Genomic DNA, 23663 nt, shown 5'->3' with positions numbered 1-23663 from the left:
TTTTCTTCTAAGAGTTTTATGGGTTTACCTTTTGTATTTAGTTGTTGATCCATTTTGAATTAATAGTATATGGTGGAAGGTAGGGGTTCAGCTTCATTCTTTTGCATGTGGAAATCTATTTGTACCAGCACCATCTATCGAAGAGACTATATTTTCCCCATTAAATGGACGTGGCATTCTTATGAAAAACCACTGGGCCATTTGACTTTGTTCTTCTTTTTCAAGATTATTTTGGTTATTCAGGGCCCCTTGTAATTCCATATGTATTTGAGGATTGGAATTTCCACACTTCTGCAAAAAAGGCTGTTGAAATTTTGATAGCAATAGCATTGAATCTGTAGATTGCTTTGGGTGGTCTTGACATCTTAACAATATAAAATCTACCAATCCATAAACACAGAATGTCTTTCCATTTATTTAGGTCTCCTTTAATATCTTTCAGCAATGTTTTGCAGTTTTCAATATACAGTACAAGTCTTTCACTTCCTTGGTTAAATTTATTCCTAGATATTTCTTTTAGATGCCATTGTAAATGGAATCGCTTTCTTAATTTCAATTTTGGATTGTTCATTGCTAGTGTATAAAAACACAACTAATTTTTATGTGTTGCTCTGGTACCCTGCAACTTTGCTCAATTTGTTTATTAGTTCTATGCTTTTTCTGTGTCAGAAATGCCTTTTCTGCATCAAGTAAGATGATCATGTACGTTTATTTCTTTTGTTCTATTTATGTGGTGTATAACTTTGATCATTTTTTTTATGTTGAACCACTCTTGCATTCCTGGGATAAATCCCATTTGATCATGGTGTATAATACTTTTAATATGCTATTGGGCCTCAAGAAACAAGAAAAATCTCAAATAAACAATCTAACTTTACACCTAAGGGAACTGAAAAAAGAACAGCAAATAAAGCCCAAAGTGAGTAAAAGGAAGGAAATAATAAAGATCAGAGTGGAAATAAATGAAATAGAGGCTAAAAAGCAAACAAACAAAAATACAAAAGATCAATGAAACCAAGAACAGGTGCTTTGAAACGATGAACAAAACCGATAAACCATTAACGAGACTAATCAAGACAAAAAGAGGAAAAAGAAAAAAGAAAAAAAGAGAGCACCCAAATAAATAAAATCAGAAATGAAAGAGAAGTGACAATGGAAACCACAGAAATACAAAATAATTTAAGAAAATATTATGAGCAATTATATGCCAACCAATTGGACAATCTGGAAGAAATGGATAAATTCCTAGATGCATACAATCTTCTAAAGCTGAGTCAAGAAGAAACAGAAAGTCTGAACTTACTGATTCCTACTAATCAAATGGAATTGGTAATCAACAAGCTCCCAACAAACAAAAGTCCTGGACCAGATGGTTCCACAGGTGAATTTTACCAAACATTCAAAACAGAATTAACACATATTTTTCTCAAACTATTCCGAAAAATTCAAGAGGAGGGGAGGCTCCCAAGCTCATTCTATGAGGCCAGCATTACCCTGATTCCAAAATCACACAAAGACATTATAGAAAAAGAAAATTATAGGCTGATATCCTGGATGAACATAGATGGAAAAATCCTCAACAAAATATTAGCAAACTGAATTCAGCAACATATTAAAAAGATCACACACCATATTTAAGTGAAATTTATTCCTGGGATGCAAGGTTGACTCAATATCCGCAAATCAATTAACATGATACACCACATAAACAAAATGAAAAATAAAAATCACATGATCATATCAATAGATGCATAAAAAGCATTTGACAAAATCCATCATCCATTTATCATAAAAGCTCTCAGCAAAGTGGGAATAATGGGAACATATCTCAACATAACAAAGGCCATATATGACAAACCCACAGCTGAAATCATATTGAATGGGGAAAAGCTAAAAGCATTCCCCTTAAGATCAGGAACAAGACAAAGATGCCCACTTTTATTCAGCATAGTACTGGAAGTTCTACCGACTGCTATAAGACCAAAAAAAAAAAAAAAAAGAAAAAGAAACAAAAGGCATCCAAATTGGAAAGAAAGAAGTAAAACTGTCATTTGCAGATGACATGATACTATATAGACAGAACCTCAAATATTCTACTAAAAAACTATTAAACTGATAAATGAATTTAGTAAAGTAGCAGGATAGAAAAATTAATATTCAAAAATTGGTTCCATTTTTATACACCTATAACAAACTATCAGAAAGAGAAATTAGGAAAACAATGCCATTTATAATTGCATCAAAAAATAAAATAATTAGGAATAAATTTAACCAAGGAGGTAAAAGACTTGTACACAGAAAATTATAATACATTGAAGAGAGAAATTAAAAAAGATACAAATAAATGGAAGCATATGACATGCTCATGGATAGAAAGAATTAATATAGTTAAAATGTCCGTAGTACTCAAAGCAATCATAGATTCAAGGCAATCCCTATCAAAATACCAATGGCATTTTTCACAGAACTAGAACAAATAATCCTAAAATTTATATGGAACTATAAAAGACCCCAAATAGCCATAGCAATTTTAAGAAAAAAGAACAGAGATGGAGGTATCACGCTAGCTGATATCAAACTATAGTAAAGGACATAGTAATCAAAACAGCAGGGTATTGGCATAAAAGTAGACACATAAATCAATGGAACAGAATAAAGAGACCAGAAATAAACCCATGCCTATATGGTCATTTAACCTATGACAAAGGAAGGAAGAAAATACATTGGGGTATAAACACTCTATTCAATAAATGGTGCTGGGGAAACTGGACAGATACATGCAAAAAAAAATGAAACTGAACCATCTTCTTACTCCATATATAAAAGTTAACACAAAATGGATTAAAGACTTACATTTAAGACCAGAAACCATAAAACTCCTAGAAGAAATCATAGGCAGTCAACTCTCAGACATTACCTTTAGTAGTATTTTTACTGATATATCTCCTTGGGAAAGGGAAACAAAGGAAAAAATTAACAAATTGGACTACATCAAACTAAAAAGGTTTTGCACAGCAAAGGAAACCATTAACAAAATGAAAAGATATTGTACTGAATGGGAGAAGATATTCACCAATAATATATCTTATAAGAGGTTAATATCCAAAGTCTATGAAACAAAAAGCTCATATAGCTCAACACCAAACAAACAAACAAAGAAAAATCCAATTAAAAAATGGGCAGAGGACCTGAATAGACATTTCTCCAAAGAGGACATACAGATGGTCAACAGACATATGAAAAGATGCTGAGTGTCACTAATTGTCAGAGAAATGCAAATTAAAATCACAATGAGATGTCACCTCACACCTGTCAGAATGGCCACCATCAATAAACGAACAAACAACAAGTGTTGGCAAGGATGTGGAGAAAAGGGAAACCCTTGTGCACTATTGGTGGGGTTGCAAATTGGTGCAACCACTATGGAAAACAATATGGAGGTTCCTCAAAAAATTAAAAATAGAACTACCTTATGACCCAGCAATTCCACTCCTTGGTATTTATACAAAGAAATCCAAAACACTAATTTGAAAAGATATATGCACCCCTATATTCACTGCAGCACTATTTACAATAGCCAAGGTATGGAAACAACTGAAATCCCATCAATAGACTATTGGATAAAGAAGTTGTGGTACATACATACAATGGAATATTACTCTGCCATAAAAAAGAATGAAATATTACCATTTGTGGCATGGATGGACCTACAGAGTATTATGCTAAATAAAATAAGTCAGACTGAGAAAGACAAATGCCACATGATCTCATTTATATGTGGAATCTAAAGAACAAAATAAACAAACAAACAAAACAGAAACCGACTCATATATACAGGGAAAAACTGATGGTTGTCAGATAGGTGGGGGGCTGGGAGGCTGAGTGAAACAGGTGAAGGGATTAAGAAGTACAAATTGGTAGCTACAAAATAGTCACAGCAATGTAAAGTACAGCATAGAAAATATAGTCAATAATATTGTAATAACTATGTATAGTGCCAGATGAGTCCTAGACTAATTAGGAAGTTCACTTCATAAATTATATAAATGTCTAACAACTACACTGTATACCTGAAACTAATATAAAATAATATTGAATGTCGACTACAGTTTTAAAAACAATAGTCACGGGATGAGTAGTGCAGCATGGGGAATAGAGTCAATAATGTTCTAATATCTATGTACAGTGTCGGGTGGGTAGTAGACTTGTTGGGGTTATCACTTGGTGAGTTATGTAAATTTCTGATCATTATGTTGTTCTGTACACCTGAATCTAATAAAAAATGTGCTATTGTGTTCGGTTTGCTAGAGTTTTGTTGAGGATTTTTGCATCTATATTCATAAAGGACATTGGTCTGTGATTTTCTTTTCTTGTGATGTGTTTATCTGATTTTGGTAGTGCCAAACTTTTCAATATGGGTGCACTTATCAGCAATCCTGGATGTACTGTGTTAGCTGAAGCAGCTAGGAGTATTTATAAGATTTATTCTATTGATTGAGTGAAACCTGGACTCAACAGTTAGCCTGTGTTAAATGAGGTTAAGATGTCAGATGTACACTGTAAAGAATCTAAATGATAGTGGTGTTGGTGGTATAGGGGTGATATAGCTGCCTTCTCAATGTTTCGGACAATAAGAATGTTGGAATCAATTCATCATATGCAACTCATTTAATTCACCCCCTAACTATGTGGACATTCTTTTTCACAAGGGCTTTGAGAAATACATTATGAGGTATGATAGAGACTAGGTAGGTGGTCATTATGCCTAAATTTGACCTCCTTTGGACAAATTTAGACTACATTTTCCAGTGTCTCGGGCACTTGGGTATAACCACTGAGTTCTAGCTAATGCAATGTGAGCAGAAGAGATGGCCACTACATCCAGGCCTAACTCATAAAAACCTCCTACAAGGGAGAGATCCAAAATAGCAGAGTAAATAAACACTGTGCCTGCATCCTTCCATGAACATTAAAATTACAACTAAATTATAGAACAATCAACCTGGGGAACCAGCTGAAGTCTAGCTAAACAGAAGTCCTATAACTAAAAATATAAAGAAACCACGTCGAGACTGGTAGGAGGGGCGGAGATGCAAAATGGGCTCCAGACCTCCACGTGGTGGATGAAAATTGGGAGGGATACCTCAACCATGGAGGTTCCCTCAGAGGATCAAGGGACCCCAGCCCCCCACACCAGGCTCATGAGCTCAGAACACTGGTACCAGGAAAAGAATCCCCCACAACATCTGGTTGTGAAAAACAGTGGGGATTCCAACCGTCTGAGTGGGACGGAAGGCTGAGAGAAACCCAGATGTCCTCTTAAATGGCCTGCGCACAGACTCGCTCGCAGGCACTCTCCTTGGGCTCCAGTGGAGGGATGGAGACCCAGGAGGCTTCGGAGACATATGGGGGTCAGAGTGAGGTGTGTGGCTTCGTTGCGGGGGTTGGAGTGGAGGAGTGGAGGACAGTCAACATTTTTCCTGTGTGAGGTCCTTTTTTGTGCAGCCGGCTGGCAGGCACCATCTTTCCTGTGTTGAGCCCACCCTCACCACAGCCAAATCTGAATCTGATTGGCCTTGTGAGCTCTGCCGCTCCATCCTGCTGACTCACTGGGACCCCACCCTACCTAATTCCCCCAATGCAGGAGGCAATTCTTCTGTTAGCCAGCCTTGCTTGCAATGCACTCTTTCTTGGAAAACTATCAGAGTCTGGCAGGCCTCCTGCGGGCAGTGACTGGCCTTAGTGTACTCTGAGACTTGCTGAGTAGCTCCAGGCTCAGCACTGGCACCAAACCAGAATTTACATTAACCAGGTGACCAGAACTCTTCCCACTCTAGTGAATCCCTGAGACCTTGCCTCACCCAACTTGCATACCACATGAGGCTCTATCAGTGGCTAAACTTTAAGGGAGATGGCAAGTGGTAGCAGGCTTTGGGGTGTCCTGGCTTCTTGCAGAGCACACACTGATGTGCTAATAGCAATCAAGGCTCCAGTATAACACAAGGGCACACAACCCACATAAGGGACACTCCTGGAGCACCCAGAGCAGGTGACCAGGGTGACTGTGCCACTGGGCCCCACAGGGCACCTACGTCATAAAGCCACCCGATCAAGACTGGGAAACATAGCAGATCTACCTCATACATAAAAACAAACACAGCGAGGCAGCCAAAATGAGGAAACAAAGAAATATGTCCTAAATGAAAGAACTGGAGACCATTCCTGAAAAAGAATTAAACAAAATGGAGGCAAGCAACCAACCAGATAAAGAATTCAAAACAATGGTTACCAGGATGCTCAAGGAACTTAGTGAGAAAGAACTTCAACAAAGAGATAGCAAGCATTAAAAGGAACATAGAAACCACAAAAAAGAACCAGTCAGAAGTGAAAAATTCAATAACTGAAATGAAGAATGCTTTAGAAGGAATCACCAGCAGACTAGATGAAGAAGAGGATCAAATCAGAGATTTGGAGGATAAGGTAGACAAGGTAGCAGAAAATACCCAATGGGAACAGCAAAAAGAAAAAAGAATCCAAAGAAATGAAGATAGTTTAAGAGACCTCTGGGACAACACCAAGCATAACAAAAGGGATTGAGAACCTATTTGAAGAAATAATGACTGAGAACTTTTCTAATCTGGTGAAGGGAACAGAAATACAAGTCCAGGAAGTGCAGAGAGTCCCAAACAAGGTGAACCCAAACAGGCCCACACCGAGTGTTATGTGGGGTGTCATGCGGGGGTCTCTGGGCCTGCTCCCCGCACAAGAATGCATGATATGGTGAGACCAAAAAGGAAGACCCACGGAGCCATAGATAGGGGAGTCATACCACTATATTCTTGCTGGCGGCTGGGTTGGAGACACAGGAAGCAGGAGCCGCACGATCTGCAATCTGCCATCCGCTTCTCTGCCAACCAATCAACCCCCTCGCTAACAGCAAACCGCTGTGCTAATTGCAATCGCCGCTTGCTAGCTTAGCCACTGCTGTTATAGCAGTTGCTAATGGCTGACTGATAACAGCGATGGCCAACTTGTCACAGCTGATGGCCATCTACTACCGAGCCAGCATCTTTCTCCTTGAGGCCGAGAGCCTGGAAACTGCTCTCCGGGGCTCTGTCCCCACACAGAGACACAATGCAATGAAAATAGCAAAGATTAAAGGCAAAGAGAGAATACTAAAAGCAGCAAGAGGAAGGCAACTAGTAACTTACAAGGGAGCTCCCATAAGACTGTCAGCTGATTTCTCATCAGAAACTTTGCAGGCCAAAATGGAGTGGCACAAAATATTCAATGTGATGAAAAGCAAGGACCTACAAGCAAGACTATGCTACCCAGAAAAGCTATCATTTAAAATTTAAGGACAGATCAAGAGCTTCCCAGACAAGAAAAAGCTAAAGGAGTTCATCACCACCAAACCAGTATTGCAAGGAATGTTAGGACTTCTTTAAGATGGAAAAAAAAATCAAAATTATGAATAATAAAATGGCAATACCTACAAATTTATCAACAATTACTTTCAATGTATTAAAAGTTCCAATCAAAAGATTCAGGAGGGAGCAGCCGGATGGCTCAGCTGGTTGGAGCACGAGCTCTGAACAACAGGGTTCCCGGTTCGATTCCCACATGGGATGGTGGGCTGCGCGCCCTGCCACTAAGATTGAAAACGGCGACTGGACTTGGAGCTGAGCTGCACCCTCCACAACTAGATTCAAGGACAACTACTTGGAACTGATGGGCCCTGGAGAAACACACTGTTCCCCAATATTCCCCAATAAAATTTATTAAAAAAACAAAAGTTTTAGCAGGGCTGAATGGATAAGAAAACAAAACCATTACATATGCTGCCTACAAGAGACTCACTTCAGATTGAAAGACACACACAGACAGAAAGTAAAGGGATAGAAAAATATATTTTATGAACATGGAAACAAACAAACAAAAATATCTGGGGTAGCCATACTTATACCGGACAAAATAGACTTTTAAACAAAGGCTATAACAAGAGACAATGAAGCACCCAGTAATCCCTCTTCAGGGCATTTATCCGAAGAAACCTACATTGCTACTTTGAGTGGACGTGTGTATCCATATGTTCATTGCAGCATTATTTACAATAGCCAAGATGTGGAGGCAGCCTGGGTGTCCATCGATGGATAAATGGATAAAGAAGAAGTGGTACATATATACAATGAAATATTGCTCGGCCATGGAAGGGAAAGGGTCCTTGCCATCTATGACAGCATGGATGGACGTGAAGGGTATTGTGCTGAGTGGAGTATGTCAGAGAGAGAAAGGCAGATGCAATGTGATTTTGCTTTTATGTGGAATCTAAAGAATGAAACTAATGAACGATACTGAAACAAACTCATAGATACAGAGAACATTTTGATGGTTGCCAGATGGGAGGAGTATTGGGGTTTGGTGAGAAAGGGGAAGGGGTTAAGAAGTACAAATTTGTTGTTGCCCAGTAGTCATTGGGATGTAGGGTATAGCACAAGGAATACAGTCAATAATATTGTAATAAATACGTATAGTGTCAGATAGGTACTAGATTTGTTGGGGTGATAGATTGATAGATGGGAGGGATTGGGGGCAAGGTGAAAAAGATGATGGCATTAAGAAGTACAAATTGGTAGTTACAAAATAGTCATGGGGATGTAGAGTAAAGCATAGGGCATATAGTCAATGATATGGTAATAGCTATGTATAGTGCCTGGTGGGTACTAGACTAGTCAGGGGGATCACTTCTTAAATCATATAAACATCTAACCACTTGTTGTACATCTGAAATTAATATAAAATAATATTGAATGTCAACTGTAATTGAAAAACTTAAAAAGGGCGAAAAAGGTGATGGGGAATAAGAGGTCCAAATTTCCAGGTATAAAACAAATAGTCAGGGGGATGTAATATACAACATAGGGAATATAATCAATAATATTGTGATAGCGTGGTACGGTGTCAGATGGTTGCTGGTCTTATCATGGTGATCACTTCTTTAGGTAAATAAATGTTGAATAATGATGGTAGACACCTGAAACTAATAGAATATTGTATGTTAACTATATTTTTAATAAAAATCTTTTAAAAAAAAAACCTCCCACATGGTCTTTTCCTTGTGTGGTTGGCTGGGATGGAGATAACAACAGTACAATGAGGATCACGTTTTGAAGACGTCAGTTCTTCTAGACAGAAGGTGTCCAGGCCGCTGAATCATCACTTAGAAAAGGGAAGCCCGATTATTAACATCTGTTTTGGAATATTATAGGAGCAAGAAGTAACCTTCTATTGTTTTAAATCACAGAGATTTTTTTCCCCCAGAATCTAATTTTGCCTTAACTATTAAATGAGTGAACATCAGTATCCTTAAAAAGCATTGCAGTGGTTTTTTTCCTGTAAATCAGGGTCGTGGTGAGCAATCATGATAATGGGTCTCCTGATTCAACGGGGATGATAGTTACCTCCAGAGACAAGTTGGGCCCGATTCCTGTAATGGACAGCAGAGCCACAGCAGTAATCAGAATGGTTTGACCTGTCGAGATCTGTAGTGGTTGCTAATTAAACATAGTTTCCCTAGTTCCAAAATAGATGGGCAGCCTAATAAGGTCCTACTTGATTTATATAACAACAAAAAATCTAATCTAGCAAATGGAGTCCTTATCTAGGCCTCAAAATGTAGAGTCCTAGCCTCTCCCCCACTTCATGGACTCTCTCTCTCTCTCTCTCTCTCTCTCTGTCTCTCTCTCTCTCTCTCACTCTCTCCCTCCCTCCCTCCCTCCTTCTCTCTCTCTCCCTCTCTCCTCACTTGATTGTTCTGACGAAGGAAGCTGCCATGTCGCGAGCTGCCCTATGGGAAGGTCCACATTACAGGGAATCTGAGGGTGGCTTTCCACCAACAGTCAGAAAGAAACTGAGATCCCTCAGTCCAACAACCTGCAAGGAACTGAATCCTGCCAACAGCCACGTGAGTGAGCTTGGAAGCGGATCCTTCCCCGGTCATATCTTGAGGTGACTGCAGCCCCAGTTGACAACTTGATTACAACTTATGGGAGACGCTGAAATAGAAACCCAGCTAAGCTGTGCCCAGATTCCTGACCTACAGAAATTGTGAGATACACGTTTTGTGCCACTAAGTTTTGGGAATAATCCGTTACATAGCAATAGATAAAGAGCATAGGCAGGCATGGAGGTTATGTGCAAGTTCAGCAATATGGACTTTTGCTTACCAAGGCCAATCTGGCTATAGTACTACTGAGTTCCCACCTGGCAGCACCACAAATCACCACTGAGCCCCCACTATGAACGATTTCCTGGGGGCAGGCTGATTCCTTTGGACCCCTCTGTCATGCGGCACAAGCTGTAGGTTCAGAGGCTTTGTGGGAATTCCGGCTCTGCCAGGATGATATGCCTGGGCCAGGCCTGCTCTTCTTCGGGGTGTTTCCTGAGTGTCTGACAGGGACTTCGTGTGCCACATGGCACACAGGACGGACTTGGCACACAGGGGGTCTTCACAAGGGGCTGCTCCCTTCCCTTTCCTGGAATGTGAATGTCCCAGGGGCAGGAGCCCTGTCTCTCTGCCTCCAACCTCTCTTCTCCCATCACAATTTCAGGACCTCTGGGAAGCTTGGTCATTGTCTGCCCCTTCACGAGCCCAGTGACCATGGAGCTCAGGCACGGTCCCCACTCCCAAGCGGTAACACCCTTACCAATGAGCTTTATGCAACGCAAAGGGAAGAGAGTTCACATGCACAGCGTGGGGCTCCAACTGCGGCTCCCATCTGCCCCTTCTGAGCCCAGACTGTTCAAGCCCCTGACCGGAAGTGGGGTCAGAGGACGCAGGCCTGGGCCCTGCCTTCCCTCCAGGAGCTCCCAGCATGGGACACAGGCCTGTTTATCCTAGAGTGTTTCAGATGCCACATAAGGCACAGTAGTGGCACTACGGAGGGGAAGAAAGGGGTTGGGGCAAGTCCTTAGTAGAAATGGTCTCTTCCCATCCCCTTGTCACCTGCAGACTCAGGAGTCACCCTGGGACGTGGCAACCTGGGAGGATGCAGCAGCAAGGCGTTGTCTCTGTGGTAGAAAATGACTTGGAGGTAAAAAGGCACCCTCTGCTTCCCCACCTCCCACAGGTGATGGAGGTACTCACTGTTCTCCCCCTTCAAGGTTCTGGAAGGGGTCACATTTGATCTGAGCGCTGCAGGACGGAGGACAGGGCCTCTCCTGCGGAGCTCATGGGATGCATGTCCACTGTGGGGGCTGGGGCACGGACGGGGCCAAGATGGGAAAGGTGGAAACTGCTGACGGCTGGTCGGGACCCTGGAGAACCCCAGCCTGGGAGCTGCTCCAGGTCATAGGCACCCTCCTCCTCTCCTGTCAGGCCACTTCTTCCAGGGGCTGCCTTGGGGGGGTGAGTGGTAGTGAAGTGCTGAGCTTGAGCCCCTTCCTGCCCGTCCCAGTTGTCACGCAGGTCTCTTCTGAGGTCATCTCCAACTCTCTTCAGGATCAATTCCACGTAGATCAGCCTTTTCCCCACCCCCCGGACTGGGGCCTGGGGTTGAACTGGGCCCAGGACAAGGTTGTTCAGGAGTCCCCACCTCCCTTACCGGTATAGCCGTGTTTCCTGACTTGGAAAATGGAGGCAGGGCTGAGCCAAGCCCTCCCACCAATGGAAGCCGCCAGAAGAGGTGGGCTTTCTCACCCATCGCTAGGTTACTACCAACTGGAAATCGTGGGGAGGGGAAGTGAAGCAAAACAAGCCCACTGAGCATTCAGAGAAAGGACAGTGGCAGTATGCCGGGCTCCGGGGCTAGGCAGGTATCAGGGCCTGGTCTTTAGCCTTTGAGCCCCGGTGCAGCTTCTCCCCCACTCCGGAGGAACAGTCCTTGCAGAGCCGGGAACGATGGAGAGCTGGCGGGCTGCGCCACTGGACTAGCCTCAAGGCTCCTGCTTCCCGCGTATCCCATCATGGACAGACGCTAAGAACATTCAGGAGCGCAAAAAGTGGTTCTTAGCCTTTGAAGGGACGAGAATCCCTTTATGAATCTGATGCAAGCTGGTTAGTCTTCCTGCCAGGCGCACGTGCGTGAGAACCCCCACAAAAATATGTAAACGGTGGCGGTCCCTGATCTAGTCCAACATCTTCACTCTAGGGCCCCAGAGAAAAATATCTGTCCAACATAAAGGCACCATTAATGTCTACGTTTCAAAGTGAACTCAGCTTGAAACCATTATGCTAAGTGAAAGAACACAGTCACAAAGGATCGCATATTGTATGATTCCATTTATATAAAAGGTTCAGAATAGGCAAATCCATATAGATTAGCGGTGGCCTGGAGCGGCCCAGGTGATACCGAAGGATGTGGTTTCTTTTTGGAATGATGAAAACATTCTAAAATCTTTTGCAGTAATGGTTGCCAAACTAGAATATACTAAAAGCCACTTAACTCCATACTTTCAGTGGGTAAATTGCATGGTATGTAAATTGTATTGCAATGAAGCTGTTTGAACTCGGGTTGCAAATGCACACACGTCTGAGATTTAAGTCCCCATTCACAGGGGCAGAAAGAACCTTGAGGGTGGAGAAAAATCAGGGAAGGGTCCCTGAATGTGGCATGTGAGTTGGAAAGGAAAGCATTCCAGAAAGAATGAGATCATATATATATAACCTTGGTCTTCAGGACGACGCAGCAGCACGAACGGTTTTAAGCAGTAGACATGGTCAGACCTGCACTTAAGAAACATCCCTCTGAATCACTGAATTGTACATTTAAAACAGGTAAATCTTACGGTGTATATACCTCAATAAAGCCAAAAAAAACCCAAAACAAAAGCAAACCCCACTCGGAGGGCTTGAGGATAGATGAGCTATTACTGCAGTAGTTAGATGAGAGGCGGGGTGCAACGCCATCTGTTGGGAGATGGGGAAAACTGGCTTGGGGTGCAGTGGGGAGACTCTGGGATGCCCTGCCCCCAGTTAAGGAGAACCTGGTGGAACTTGGTTCCAGAGCCCAGAGCTCCCCGGCTTCAGCCCTAGTGCCCTCACCAGCACGGCTGCTGCTCCACTGACAGGTGATGGAGGTAACTCACTGTTCTCCCCCTTCAAAGAGAAATGCACTTCAGAAACATGTTTCCAAAAAATGTTGCTAAAGGGTTTTATTTCTAACAAGAGGAAAATAATAAAATAAAATTAAAATAGGCTTCAGTTGGGACCAAGTTCCTTGTTTTGCTTTTTTTTTTTTCTTTTGAACAAATTAATTACACACCAACAATCTTGTTTTATTACAACATGAACCCAGGAGGAGGAAAGGAGACAGGGCAGGACAGGGAGGGAAGGTCAAGGCGGCTGTGAGGACAAAGCACCAAACGCTTTCTTCCGATTACAGGGCGCCCTGGTCAGCTCCCCAACCGAATTTATTTAAACTGTGAGCACAGCTAGGTGAAATTTCCTCCTCCTGGGTGGACCAGTCAGGGGAAGGGAGAAGGGAGAAGGCAGAGGGAGAGGGAGAGCGAGAGGAAGAGGGAAGGGGGAAGGAAAAGAGAGGGAGGAGAGTAGGGGGGGAGAGGGTGGGAAGGGGGTGGAGAGGTGAGGTTAGTGTAGCCTGGCCTGGCCAGGGCTGGAACTGGGGCGGGGGAAAGGGGGATTCCCCGTTTGCAAACGCACTGGCCTTGTCTCTGGAATGGTGCTGGCCCGGCCCCAGCCACCGCCCTGCCCACCTGCCCATCCGTCCGTCTGTCTGCCTCAGGTGTCTGGGAATGCTGGTTAGAGGCTACCAGGGAGGGGTACTCCAGGGGCCGGCCCCCAGGAGCTGAGGTCTGAACAATACCTTGGAATCAGAATATAAAAGTCAAGGGGCTCAGGGGTGGGTTGGGTGGGGGGTGGCCATCCCCCCTACTTGCCCACCTCCCAAGAAGCAGGCTTGATGGTCAGAAAGAGGATCCTTGAGGCCAAGGGGGGGTCTCTGTTGGGGTCTGTGCCAGACTCAGCCACTGTCACAACTGTTGCTGAGGTGGCTGCTGTGGGCAGGGCACGTGCAGCCGGGGAGTCAGAGTGGAGAAAGGGGCCGATGGGCCTGACCCAGCCCCTAGCGCTGGCTCCAAGCCATTCTGGTTCTCCTGGGTGCTGGGGCTGCCGGCGGTGGGCAGGGGTTGGGGGGGACCCTCAGCCCCCGTCTCCTCCTCCAGCTCCTCCTCCTCCTGGGCCTCCTCGGCCTCTGGCCCTGAGCTCCGGACCCTCTTTGGCTCTAGCTCCTCTCGGGCTGGGTCATCGCCCTCCCCACCCCGCTCCACCTTCCGCCGCCGCCGCCTCTCCAGTGCCCGGCCCCGGGCCCGGCTCCCATGGCGCTCTGCCTTCTCCAGCTGTGATCACAGATGGGCAGAAAGAGGTGCGGGCCAGTGGTCAGCTTTGTGCTCTGCCTGTTTGGCCTGACCTCCTGGCCCGGCCCACAATCCCTTCCTCACCTCCAGAAGAGTGCGGATCCGCTCCAGGTCTGGAGGCTGTCCAGCCTGAAGCAGCTGCCAGATGCTGTGGTTCTCATCCAGGGTCACCTCAAGCAGGTCCCCCTCCAACATGAGCTCCTCCAGGGGGGCCCGGGTGGCCTCAGGCAGCTCTAATATGGGGCCAGTCAACTGTGGCAACAGTGAGGACAGCAGCTCCAGGTCTGGGGGGTTGCGGGGACAGGCTGGATTAGAGGCTGCCCCTGGTTGTGTCCCCACGACAGAGTTGAGGACCACGTGGGTCAAGTCTGGTGACATCCAATAAAGAGCCTGCCCACAGCTAGACCTACCTCTCTTACCTGAGCCCTCCCCCGGGGCTACCTTCTCGGGACTGGTCACGCTGTCTCCATTCTCCAGCAAGCCCTGGACCTGCCAATGAGAGCAAGAATGGGGACTGGTGACTGAAGAATGAGGTCCTGTTCTTCCCCCCCACCGCAGACTTGGGGCCCCCCACATCCTGGAGGAGGGCAGGCACAGGATGCCAGCAGCGAACACTTTAGGGATCTCTAAAGGATACAGAACGGGGCAGGGACTGGGCCAAAGGAAACTGGAAGTCAGAGCAGGGCCAGGGCCAGAGCCCACGCGGAGAGGCAGGAACGCGAGGACAGGAGCTGGGCGGGGCGGCTCACCTTAGGCACGTCCTTGCCACCGCCTTCTCTGAGAGGGTCGGAGGCAAGGGCTGAAGGGCAGGTAGGGGGCTCCTCAGGCCTGGGTTCGGCCTGCAGCCGCTGGCGAAGCTCAGCCAGCCGTCCCAACATAGCAGTCACATCCTCTGAGGCCAGAGCCTGCCTGGCACGGCCTTGCCAGTTGATGGCCCTCTCTGTGAGGCACTGCAGGGCCTCGCCCTCGGGCAGCCGCACAGGCAGTCTTTGCAGGGCCACCAGCAATGCCAGAATGGTCTCCAGGCGTGGGCGCCGTGAGCGCATGCACAACGGACATAAGAATTTGGTGTCCCACTCCCACCAGGCCAGCAGTGGGGACGAGGTGGGACTGGGCCTCGGGGAGCTGAGGAGGCGGGGTACCGACACACATCCCCCATGGAACCAGTCCTGACACAAGTCACACTGCAGAGCTCCCACCCCGGCTGGCACCTGCCCACACACACAGATGGAGGTTGCAGAGGAGGCCGCGGTCGATGCCAGTGGATTGGGCTTGGCAGAGTTGGTGCGACGCAGCTGCAGGATACCCTCCTTCTCCTTCTGCTCCCCCTCCTTGAAGGCCACGATCTGCCGTGCCCAGGACGGGGGAGAGGAGGTCAGCAGTCCATCCCCTCCCTTCTCTGGCACCATCAACACCCCACCCCCAACCCAGGAGAACCGAGGCCCAAGAAGCAAGCCCAAGAAGCAAGCCCGTGGTCTGCCCATGGTCACCCAGCTCAGACACTCTCGTCGCCAGGCTCTTGTCCCCACCTGGGTCCAAGCTCCTTACCACAGAGCCTGGGTCCCTGAGGTCCTGCGCAGACAGCCCCAGCAGTTCTGTGTCAGATTTGTACAACCCCAGCTCCTTCTCCATCCATCGGTTGCGCTTGGTGCTATCTGAGCCGGCGTCTGCACACGGGCAGAGCACCTGAGGCAGGCGGGCAGACACGGGGGAGCTGATGGGCTGCCCTGCTGCCCAGACTCTCTCCTCCCCTCCCCAGCATCCCCAACCCTCACGTTCTCGTATGAGCCGTCTCGCGACAGCCAGGTCAGAGGAAGGAGAAGCTGTGGGTCAGATCCCGGGCCTCACCTCCAACAGCGTGTAGCATGAATTCTTCTTGAGGAAAGTTTTTGAGGCCTTCTCCCTCCAGGAGTGTGCTGTAAGCACCTGCAGCTCTAACTGTCTCAGCTCCTCCAACCCCACAGGCAGGTCCCGGCCCACGGCCACCAAGCCCTCCAAGTCATCCAAACAGGGGTAGTGGTCACCATTCTGGGACAGGGGCAAAAGAAAGCTCAACGCAACATGCCAACGTCTACTGATGGGACTCTGTGCCCGGCCCCGAGATGGAAGATGGATTGGACTCGCCACGTTGAGGCTCAAAAACAACAGGGATCACCCTAAGGCAGGCAGGCACGCCCACCCGGCGTTCCCCACAAGCTCTCCAGCCACGTGCTCAGCCCCAGCTATCCATTTGGTCCCCAGGACCAGCAGACCAGTGCTCTTCTGTGCTTTGCCTCTTCTATCCTCCCCGGGCCCACCACTGTCCCCCTCACCAGCACCCTCTCGTCCCTCAGGCCAACCTCGCGACCGCTGCTCACTGCTCGCCAAGCACAGTTTAGCTCCTTACGCTGCCCCCTGCCCCTCACTAGCCAAGCCAAGGTGACCCAGCACGATGCAACGCATGCCCTGTTTCCTGGCTGGACTGCAGGTGTGACGTGGAGGACGGGGCAGCAGGTCCTCACTTGGATCTCGTCCACATCTGCAATCCAGGCCCTGGCCTTAGCAAGGGCATCCTTGAGTGCCTGGATGTTGGGCAGGTGAACAGGGATGTTTTCTGCCTCATGGATGATGGCCTCGAGCGTGGCTGGTGGATGCTTCTGCCTAAAGGTAGGGGGAAAAGAGGCCTCAGTTTGGGGTGACCCACCAGACCGGAAACCCAGCCTGACCACCAGCTGGATCGGCACAAGCCCCTGGGGCTGCCACATGGGCCTACTTGCATGTATTCTGCCTACGGGTGGCTGCCCGTCACTGCTTGCTCCAGACGGCACGCACCCAACTTCTGCCAGAGCCCTCGTGCCTCTGCTTGTCCACCAGTCTGTCAGCCTGCTGGCAGTGCCTACACACACAACCTGAGGTATTAATCTGGTGCTGTAGTCTGTCGGACTGCTCTGTGAGTGCTGTCTTTCTACCAGTATCTGTCCATCTGCCTATCGGTACTTGTGCTCGTGTGCATGTGCACGTCAGCCTGCAGAGCTAATCCTCTCTACACTTCTGTCCAGCTCTGCTTCCCCACAAGCCTATCTCTGCTTCTGTGTGTATATGGAGTTAAAAAAAATAATAAGAAGAAGAAACCAAAAAGGGAAGGAGAGTCAATACACCAGCACAGCAGTCTGGTGCCCAAGGCCACCCGTGGGAATCACCTTCAGCTTCTCCGCGAAACCTGAAGGCGGGGGTAGAGCAGGGAGGGGAAGAGGCTAGACCTACCTGGCCTCCAGGCAGAGGTGGGCTTTCTCCTCCCAGCGTTCAGCAATGGTCAGCAGCTCCTGCAGCTCAGCCCGGGCCTTATCCACAGCAGGGCTAGGGGCTACACTGGCACCCGCGACCAACAGTCCCCGCATGACAGCCAGGGTGCCCCTTCGGGCTGAGGGGGCCAACGTGCGTTTCACCTCATCCAGCCATCGCGCCTGTTCCACCTGCCGCTGGAGCTGCTGGGCCTCAGGCACCTCCACCCCCAGCTGCCGCCCCCTCTCCAACAGGGACTGCAGGAGCCCTGGACTGGAGGGCAGGGAGGCCAAGGCCTCACGGGCCTCAGCCTGGTAGGCCTCCACCTGTTCCAGAATGCCCTACCAGGACACAGACGAAGAACAAACTCCTCAGCTGGGCCCACTTACACGTCCCACCACCAGATCCCCTCGCCCCCACCACCTCTCCCCCACCAGTATCTGGGAAGAGGGCCTAGCACGGGCTGGGTGCTCCCCTGAGACAGTACTTCCTAATACTGCCTGTCACAATATACTGGCGAACTTGTTAAAATGCAGATTCTTGGGCCCCAGGCCTACAGGCTCTTAATAGGGGTTGGTCAGGAGTCTGTGCTTTATTTCAATCCCCAGAGGATTCTGATGCATAGCACCACACCGACCACCCTAAAAATGCTTTGCTACGCCTTCTCACAAACCCTGCACTCACACTGCTGTCCACTGCCCTCTCCATCCCTCTTCTCTGCCTTCCTGAACTTGACTCTGCTGCCCAGGCCCACAAGCATCCTTCTTCCTCCTTTCCCACCTCTGCCAAGAAACCTTCCCTTGACTCTGCATCCTGTACTCAGACCTTTGCTACCTGCCCCTCAAATCCGATTTCTAAGAGGCAGTCGCTAGACCCTTTGTCTCCTGGCTCCCATTATTTTCTCACACGTGCAACCTGTCTCACCCAAATACTTCAGCCATTTTAAGGGAGCCAAGCGGGGCCTGCTGCTCACACCCCCCAAGCCCCCCGATCCCTCAGCAGCACTCCAAGCCCACCCGTCCTCACCTTGACATCCCCAATCTGGTGCATGGCACAGGGCAGGTTGCTCATCTGGTCCAGAAAGTCCCGGAGCTCAGCCAGGGTCATCTGTAGACCAGCCACCCTATGGGGACTACGGAGGTTCACATGTGGGGTTTCCGGTCCAAACCCAGTCCCCTCCCCCTCCACGTCTGTGCGGAGACCCAACACCTTTCCTCACTGCTGCCCACCTTGACCTCTCATGCTTCACGGTTCCCCCAGCTGTCCAGGACAGAGGGAAGGTTCTAAGATACAAGCACGTTCACGTGATGAGGGGAAAGCAGCAGAAAAGAGGAATACTGGAGATATTCGGGGGGGTGGGAGGGCTTAGAAATTAACTGATAGTAACAGAAGCTGGACTTTTCAATCCATCCTCTACTGTGAACTCTATGGTCAGGTCTATGCGCTGTGTCCTTTTCTTGCCCCTAAACCTTCCAAACTCCTCCCTGCCCACAAAACCCCTCGGCCTGCCTGCAATGTCCTGCAGGCACTGATGAGAAGAAACATTTCTAGCTTTCTTAGCACGAGGCGCTCTTTTCCGTGCTCGCTGCCTGGCCTCCTTGCCCCCCCCCCCCCCAACACCGCTCAGGCCACCTTGCACGCGTTGCCGTGCTTGTCAGCTTTCCCCTGATGGCATCTGCCCAACGGTACTCAGTCCACCCGTTGGAGTACTTCTCCTAGGTGCTGGCTCGCAACAGGCCACCTGAGCCAACCCCTCAGGCTGCCATACCCAGCTTCCTGGCCGCTGACCAGTCCCAGAGCCCGGGACACGCACGCCTCTGCCTCGTTCAGGCAGTTCTTCAGTCGCTGCAGCAGCTCACTGTTAGGAAATCTCCGCTCACGGGCCTCAGACTCTAGTGCCCTCAGCTCTTCAAGGCCTGGAGAGAGAAAGAGAGCAGCAAGGAGGAAGCAGTGTTGAGTAAAGGCAGAGGAAGAGGAAGGGGGCTACAGAAGAAAAGGGAGTAGAACTTGCCTGTGGAGTCCCCCCAACCCCCATCACTCACTGCGCTTCCGCCCATCCTCCACCTCCAGGGCCACTCGCACTTTGTTGGCCCAGGTGTCAAAGGACTCAGCCCGAACCTTCAGCTTATGTAGCATGGCAGGGAGCTCATCCAAGGTATACCGATACCTGGAGGAAGAGGGCAGGGAAGAGCACCTCTAGCCCAGCTCAGCATCTCCCGCCTCAGCCCACTTCCTCCAGGTAGGCCCCCTGCTCACCGCAGGTACTGCCGGCTACTGGAGCACTTGCAGAGGTCATTGATGTGGGAAAGGCAGACAAGGCCATCTGGGCAGTCGTAGCAGGCCAGGGCTGATAGGAAGCACGTGGTCTTACACTTGATGCACTGGCGCTCATCATCCGGGAGCAGCTCAAAAGCCTCTCGCTCAGCTTCCGTGATGCCCTGGGGGCATTCGACCCGTGCACATTATATAGAACCAGAATAGGGCCACAGAAACCCCCATCTGAGCCACCACCAAGCCCCATGTTAGACACAAATCTGTGCTGAGAGCTGTGGGGGAGACCCGACTCCATAGAGCACACTGCCTCTATGAAGTCCAGACTTTCAAAGCTGGGGGAATCAGATGAACCAGGGCAAAATCAGTGAGCTGAGAGGGAAAAATATCGGGTAAGATTCAGATCGGGTGAAAAGGCCTTTTGGGTGCGAGCAGGTGAGCAAAGTGGTGGACCAAGGCACCACAGAGCTGGAGACGTGTGCAAGTGGCCAAGAGAAAGGCCACGTATTGGGGAACAACAGCGGCTTCCAGTCACTCCGTGTCCACTGTGTTCTAGGCACTGTGCTGGCTGCTTAGCGGGCAGGACGTGCTGCGTACACATATGTAACTTACAAAAATAAAACTATGTGCCCGTGTCCAGTGTTTAAAGATGCAACATTTTTTTCAACAACATAGCTTCCAAACCTAAGCCAATGACTTCATCTGTTGTTCAGATGAAGACAACACAATCCATTCCAAAAATAGAGAATGAGCTGGCTTTGTTGGAGGAATTGAAAGACAATACAGCACTATCATTATGGGCAATTTTAGGGATTTTAAAGGGACATTTTGACTCTTAACTTTTTATCTTCTATACCACTTTAAGATCTAACCTCTGCATAAGATATGAGTCCACAGCACAATACAAATCCCACTTTGCCATTTAGTAGCTGTGTGATCTTGAACAAATTATTTAAATCTCTGTAGGTTTCCATTTTCCTATGATTGTTAGGAGGATTAACATAGATAAAGCAACTGAGGACTCAGAAAAGTATCTTAGCACTTAGACTAAGTGGAACCACAAAATACCCCAAATAGCCAAAGCAACCTTGTGAAAGAAAAACAAAGCTGGAGTTATCACGTTCCCTAATTTAAAACTATTCATTAAAAAAAAAAAAAAAACCCACAAATTATTCTACAAACTTATAGTAATCAAAAACAGTATGGCATAAAAACAGACACATTGACCAATGGAACAGAAGTGAGAGCCCAGAAATAAACCCCTGCATACAAATGATCAATTAATATTTGACAAAGGACCCAAGACTACTACTCAATGGGGAAAGGACAGTCTCTTCAATAAATGGTGCTGGGAAAGCTGGATAGTTACATGCAAAAGAATGAAACTAGACCTCTATCTTACACCACTCACAAAAATTAACTTGAAGTAGATTAAAGACTTAAACGTAACACCTGAAACCATAAAACTCCTAGAAGAAAACATGGGAAAAAAAATCTCATTGACACTGGTCTTGTCAATGATTTTTCTGCATATGACGAAAACACAAGCAACAGAAGTAAAAATAAATAAGTGGGACTAAATCAACCTAAAAAACTTCTGCACAGCAAAAGAAACAATCCACAAAAGAAAAGGCAACCTACAGAACGGGAGAAGATATTTGCAAACCATATATCTGATACAGGGTTAATATCCCAAATACTTAAGGATACGAATAGACGACTCAATGGCAAAAAAAACGATCCAATTTAAAAAATGGACAAAGGACCCGAACAGACATTTTTTTCAAGACATACAAATGGCCAACAGATACATGAAAAGTGCTCAATATCACTAATTATCAGGGAAATGCAAATCAAAACCACAATGAGGTACTACCTCATACCTGTTAAGAGGTGTATTGTATTATCCAAAAGATTAAGTGTTGGCGAGGATGTGGAGAAAAGAAAACCCTTGTGCACTGCTGGTGGGAATATAAACCGGTGCAGCAACATGGAACACAGAATGGAGGTTCCTCAAAAAATTAAAAATAGAACTGCCATATGATCCAGCAATCTCATTTCTGGGTATTTATCCAAAGGAAATAACATCAGGATGTGGAAGAGATATCTGCACTCTCATGTTCACCGCAGCATTTCTATAGCCAAGATATGGAAACAACCTAAGTGTCTGTCTACGGATGAATAGATACAGACGATGTGGCGAAATGTCTATTCAGGTCCTCTGCCCATGTCTCAAGTGAATTGTTTTTTTGATGTTGAGTTATATGATTTCTTTATATATTCTGGATATTAACCCCTTATCAGATGTATCATTGGCAAACATCTTCTCCCATTCAGTACATTGCCTTTTTGTTTTGTTGACGGCTTCCTTTGTGGTGCAAAAGCTTTCAGTTCAATGTTTATTTTTTATTTGTTTATTTTTGCTCTTGTTGCCTTTGCCCGGAGATACCAAAAAATATACTTCTAAAACTGATGTCACAGCTTACTGCCTATGTTTTCTTCCAGGAGTTTTATAGTTTTAGGTATTACATTTAAGTCTTGAATCCATTTTGATATTATGGCTATCATCAAAAAGACAACAAAGGATAAGTGTTGGCAAGGATGTAGAGAAAAAGGAACCCTCTTGCACAGTTGGGATTGTAAACTGGAGCAGCCACTATGGAAAACAGTATGAAGATTCCTGAGAAAATTAAAAATAAAACTACTTTATGATCCAGTTATTCCACTTCTGGGTATTTACCCGAAGAAACTTCTGAAACACTAACTCGAAAAGATATGTGCACCCTATATTCTTTACAGCATTATTTACAATAACCAAGATATGGAAGCAACCTGGGTCCCCACTGATAGATGAACGGGTTAAAGAAGATGTGGTATATACAGTTGACCCTTGAACGCAGGTTTGAACTGGGCAGGTCGACTTATATGTGGATTTTTTTCAATATACCAGTTGGACCTCTGTATCCCTGGGTTTTAGATCCACAGATTCAACCAACTACAGATGGAAAACAGTATTTTTGATCTGCAGTTGGGAGTCCACAGATTTGGAGAGCTGACAGTATGCATTTTCTACACCATTTTATGTAAGTGACTTGAACATCTGTGGATTTTGGTGTCTGTGAGGGGCCCTGGAACCAATCCCCCAAGATCAAAAGTTATATGCAAATTTTCAACTGCATGGTGGTGGGGGTGGAGGTGTCAGCACTCCTAACCCCTGCGTTGTTCAAGGGTCACCTATATGTACAATGAAATATTACTCAGCCATAAAAATGAATGAAATCTTGCATTTGCGACAACCTAGAGGGCATTATGCTAAATGAAGTAAGTTAGAGAAAGACAAATACCATTTGATTTCACTTATATGTGAAATTTTCAAAACAAAACAGAAACAGACAGAGAACAAACTGAGGGTTGCCAGGTGGGAGGAGGGTGGGAGATGGGTGCAATGGGTGTAGGGACTAAGAAGCACACACTGCCAGTGATACAGTAAGTCATAGGAATGTAATGTACAGCATAAGGAATACAGTCAATAATATCATAACTATAGAGGGTGCCAAAAAACTGCATACACATTTTAAGAAAGGAAATAACTGTATTGCAATTGTAATACTCAATATATACCGATAACAAAAGATGAATACAAGTCATGTGCATACATTTTTTTGGCACCCCCAGTATGTATGGTGACAGATGGGTACTAGGCTTATTGTGGTGAGCACTTCATAACATATATAAATGATCTCATCACTATGTTGTAT

The 23663-nt window shown here is 46.7% G+C and overlaps 1 protein-coding gene across 8 annotated transcripts in view; it reads right to left on the bottom strand.

Annotated features, from left to right (window-relative positions):
- Positions 1 to 13137: 13137 nt before the first annotated feature.
- KDM5C (lysine demethylase 5C) overlaps positions 13138 to 23663 on the bottom strand; it is a 33075-nt gene continuing 22549 nt past the window's right edge. For 4 of the 8 annotated variants that reach the window (XM_033105237.1, XM_033105238.1, XM_033105234.1 and 1 more), the window contains 12 exons: positions 19891 to 20072; positions 19677 to 19801; positions 19403 to 19550; positions 18661 to 18766; positions 17617 to 17975; positions 16875 to 17013; positions 16222 to 16401; positions 15922 to 16059; positions 15123 to 15719; positions 14784 to 14862; positions 14458 to 14657; positions 13138 to 14355 (listed from right to left, as the gene is read on the bottom strand). In XM_033105237.1, coding sequence (XP_032961128.1) covers positions 13990 to 14355; positions 14458 to 14657; positions 14784 to 14862; positions 15123 to 15719; positions 15922 to 16059; positions 16222 to 16401; positions 16875 to 17013; positions 17617 to 17975; positions 18661 to 18766; positions 19403 to 19550; positions 19677 to 19801; positions 19891 to 20072 — 2619 coding nt within the window. In that variant the 3' untranslated portion in view covers positions 13138 to 13989. The remainder of the gene's footprint in view (positions 14356 to 14457; positions 14658 to 14783; positions 14863 to 15122; positions 15720 to 15921; positions 16060 to 16221; positions 16402 to 16874; positions 17014 to 17616; positions 17976 to 18660; positions 18767 to 19402; positions 19551 to 19676; positions 19802 to 19890; positions 20073 to 23663) is intronic. The other 4 variants (XM_033105240.1, XM_033105243.1, XM_033105242.1 and 1 more) reach the window with 3 other exon arrangements.

This window comes from Rhinolophus ferrumequinum, chromosome X (assembly GCF_004115265.2).
Source record: "Rhinolophus ferrumequinum isolate MPI-CBG mRhiFer1 chromosome X, mRhiFer1_v1.p, whole genome shotgun sequence".
Lineage (NCBI taxonomy): Eukaryota > Metazoa > Chordata > Mammalia > Chiroptera > Rhinolophidae > Rhinolophus > Rhinolophus ferrumequinum.
The sequence above is the reverse complement of the archived record's forward strand: the minus strand, read 5'-3'. Positions and strand labels throughout refer to the sequence as shown.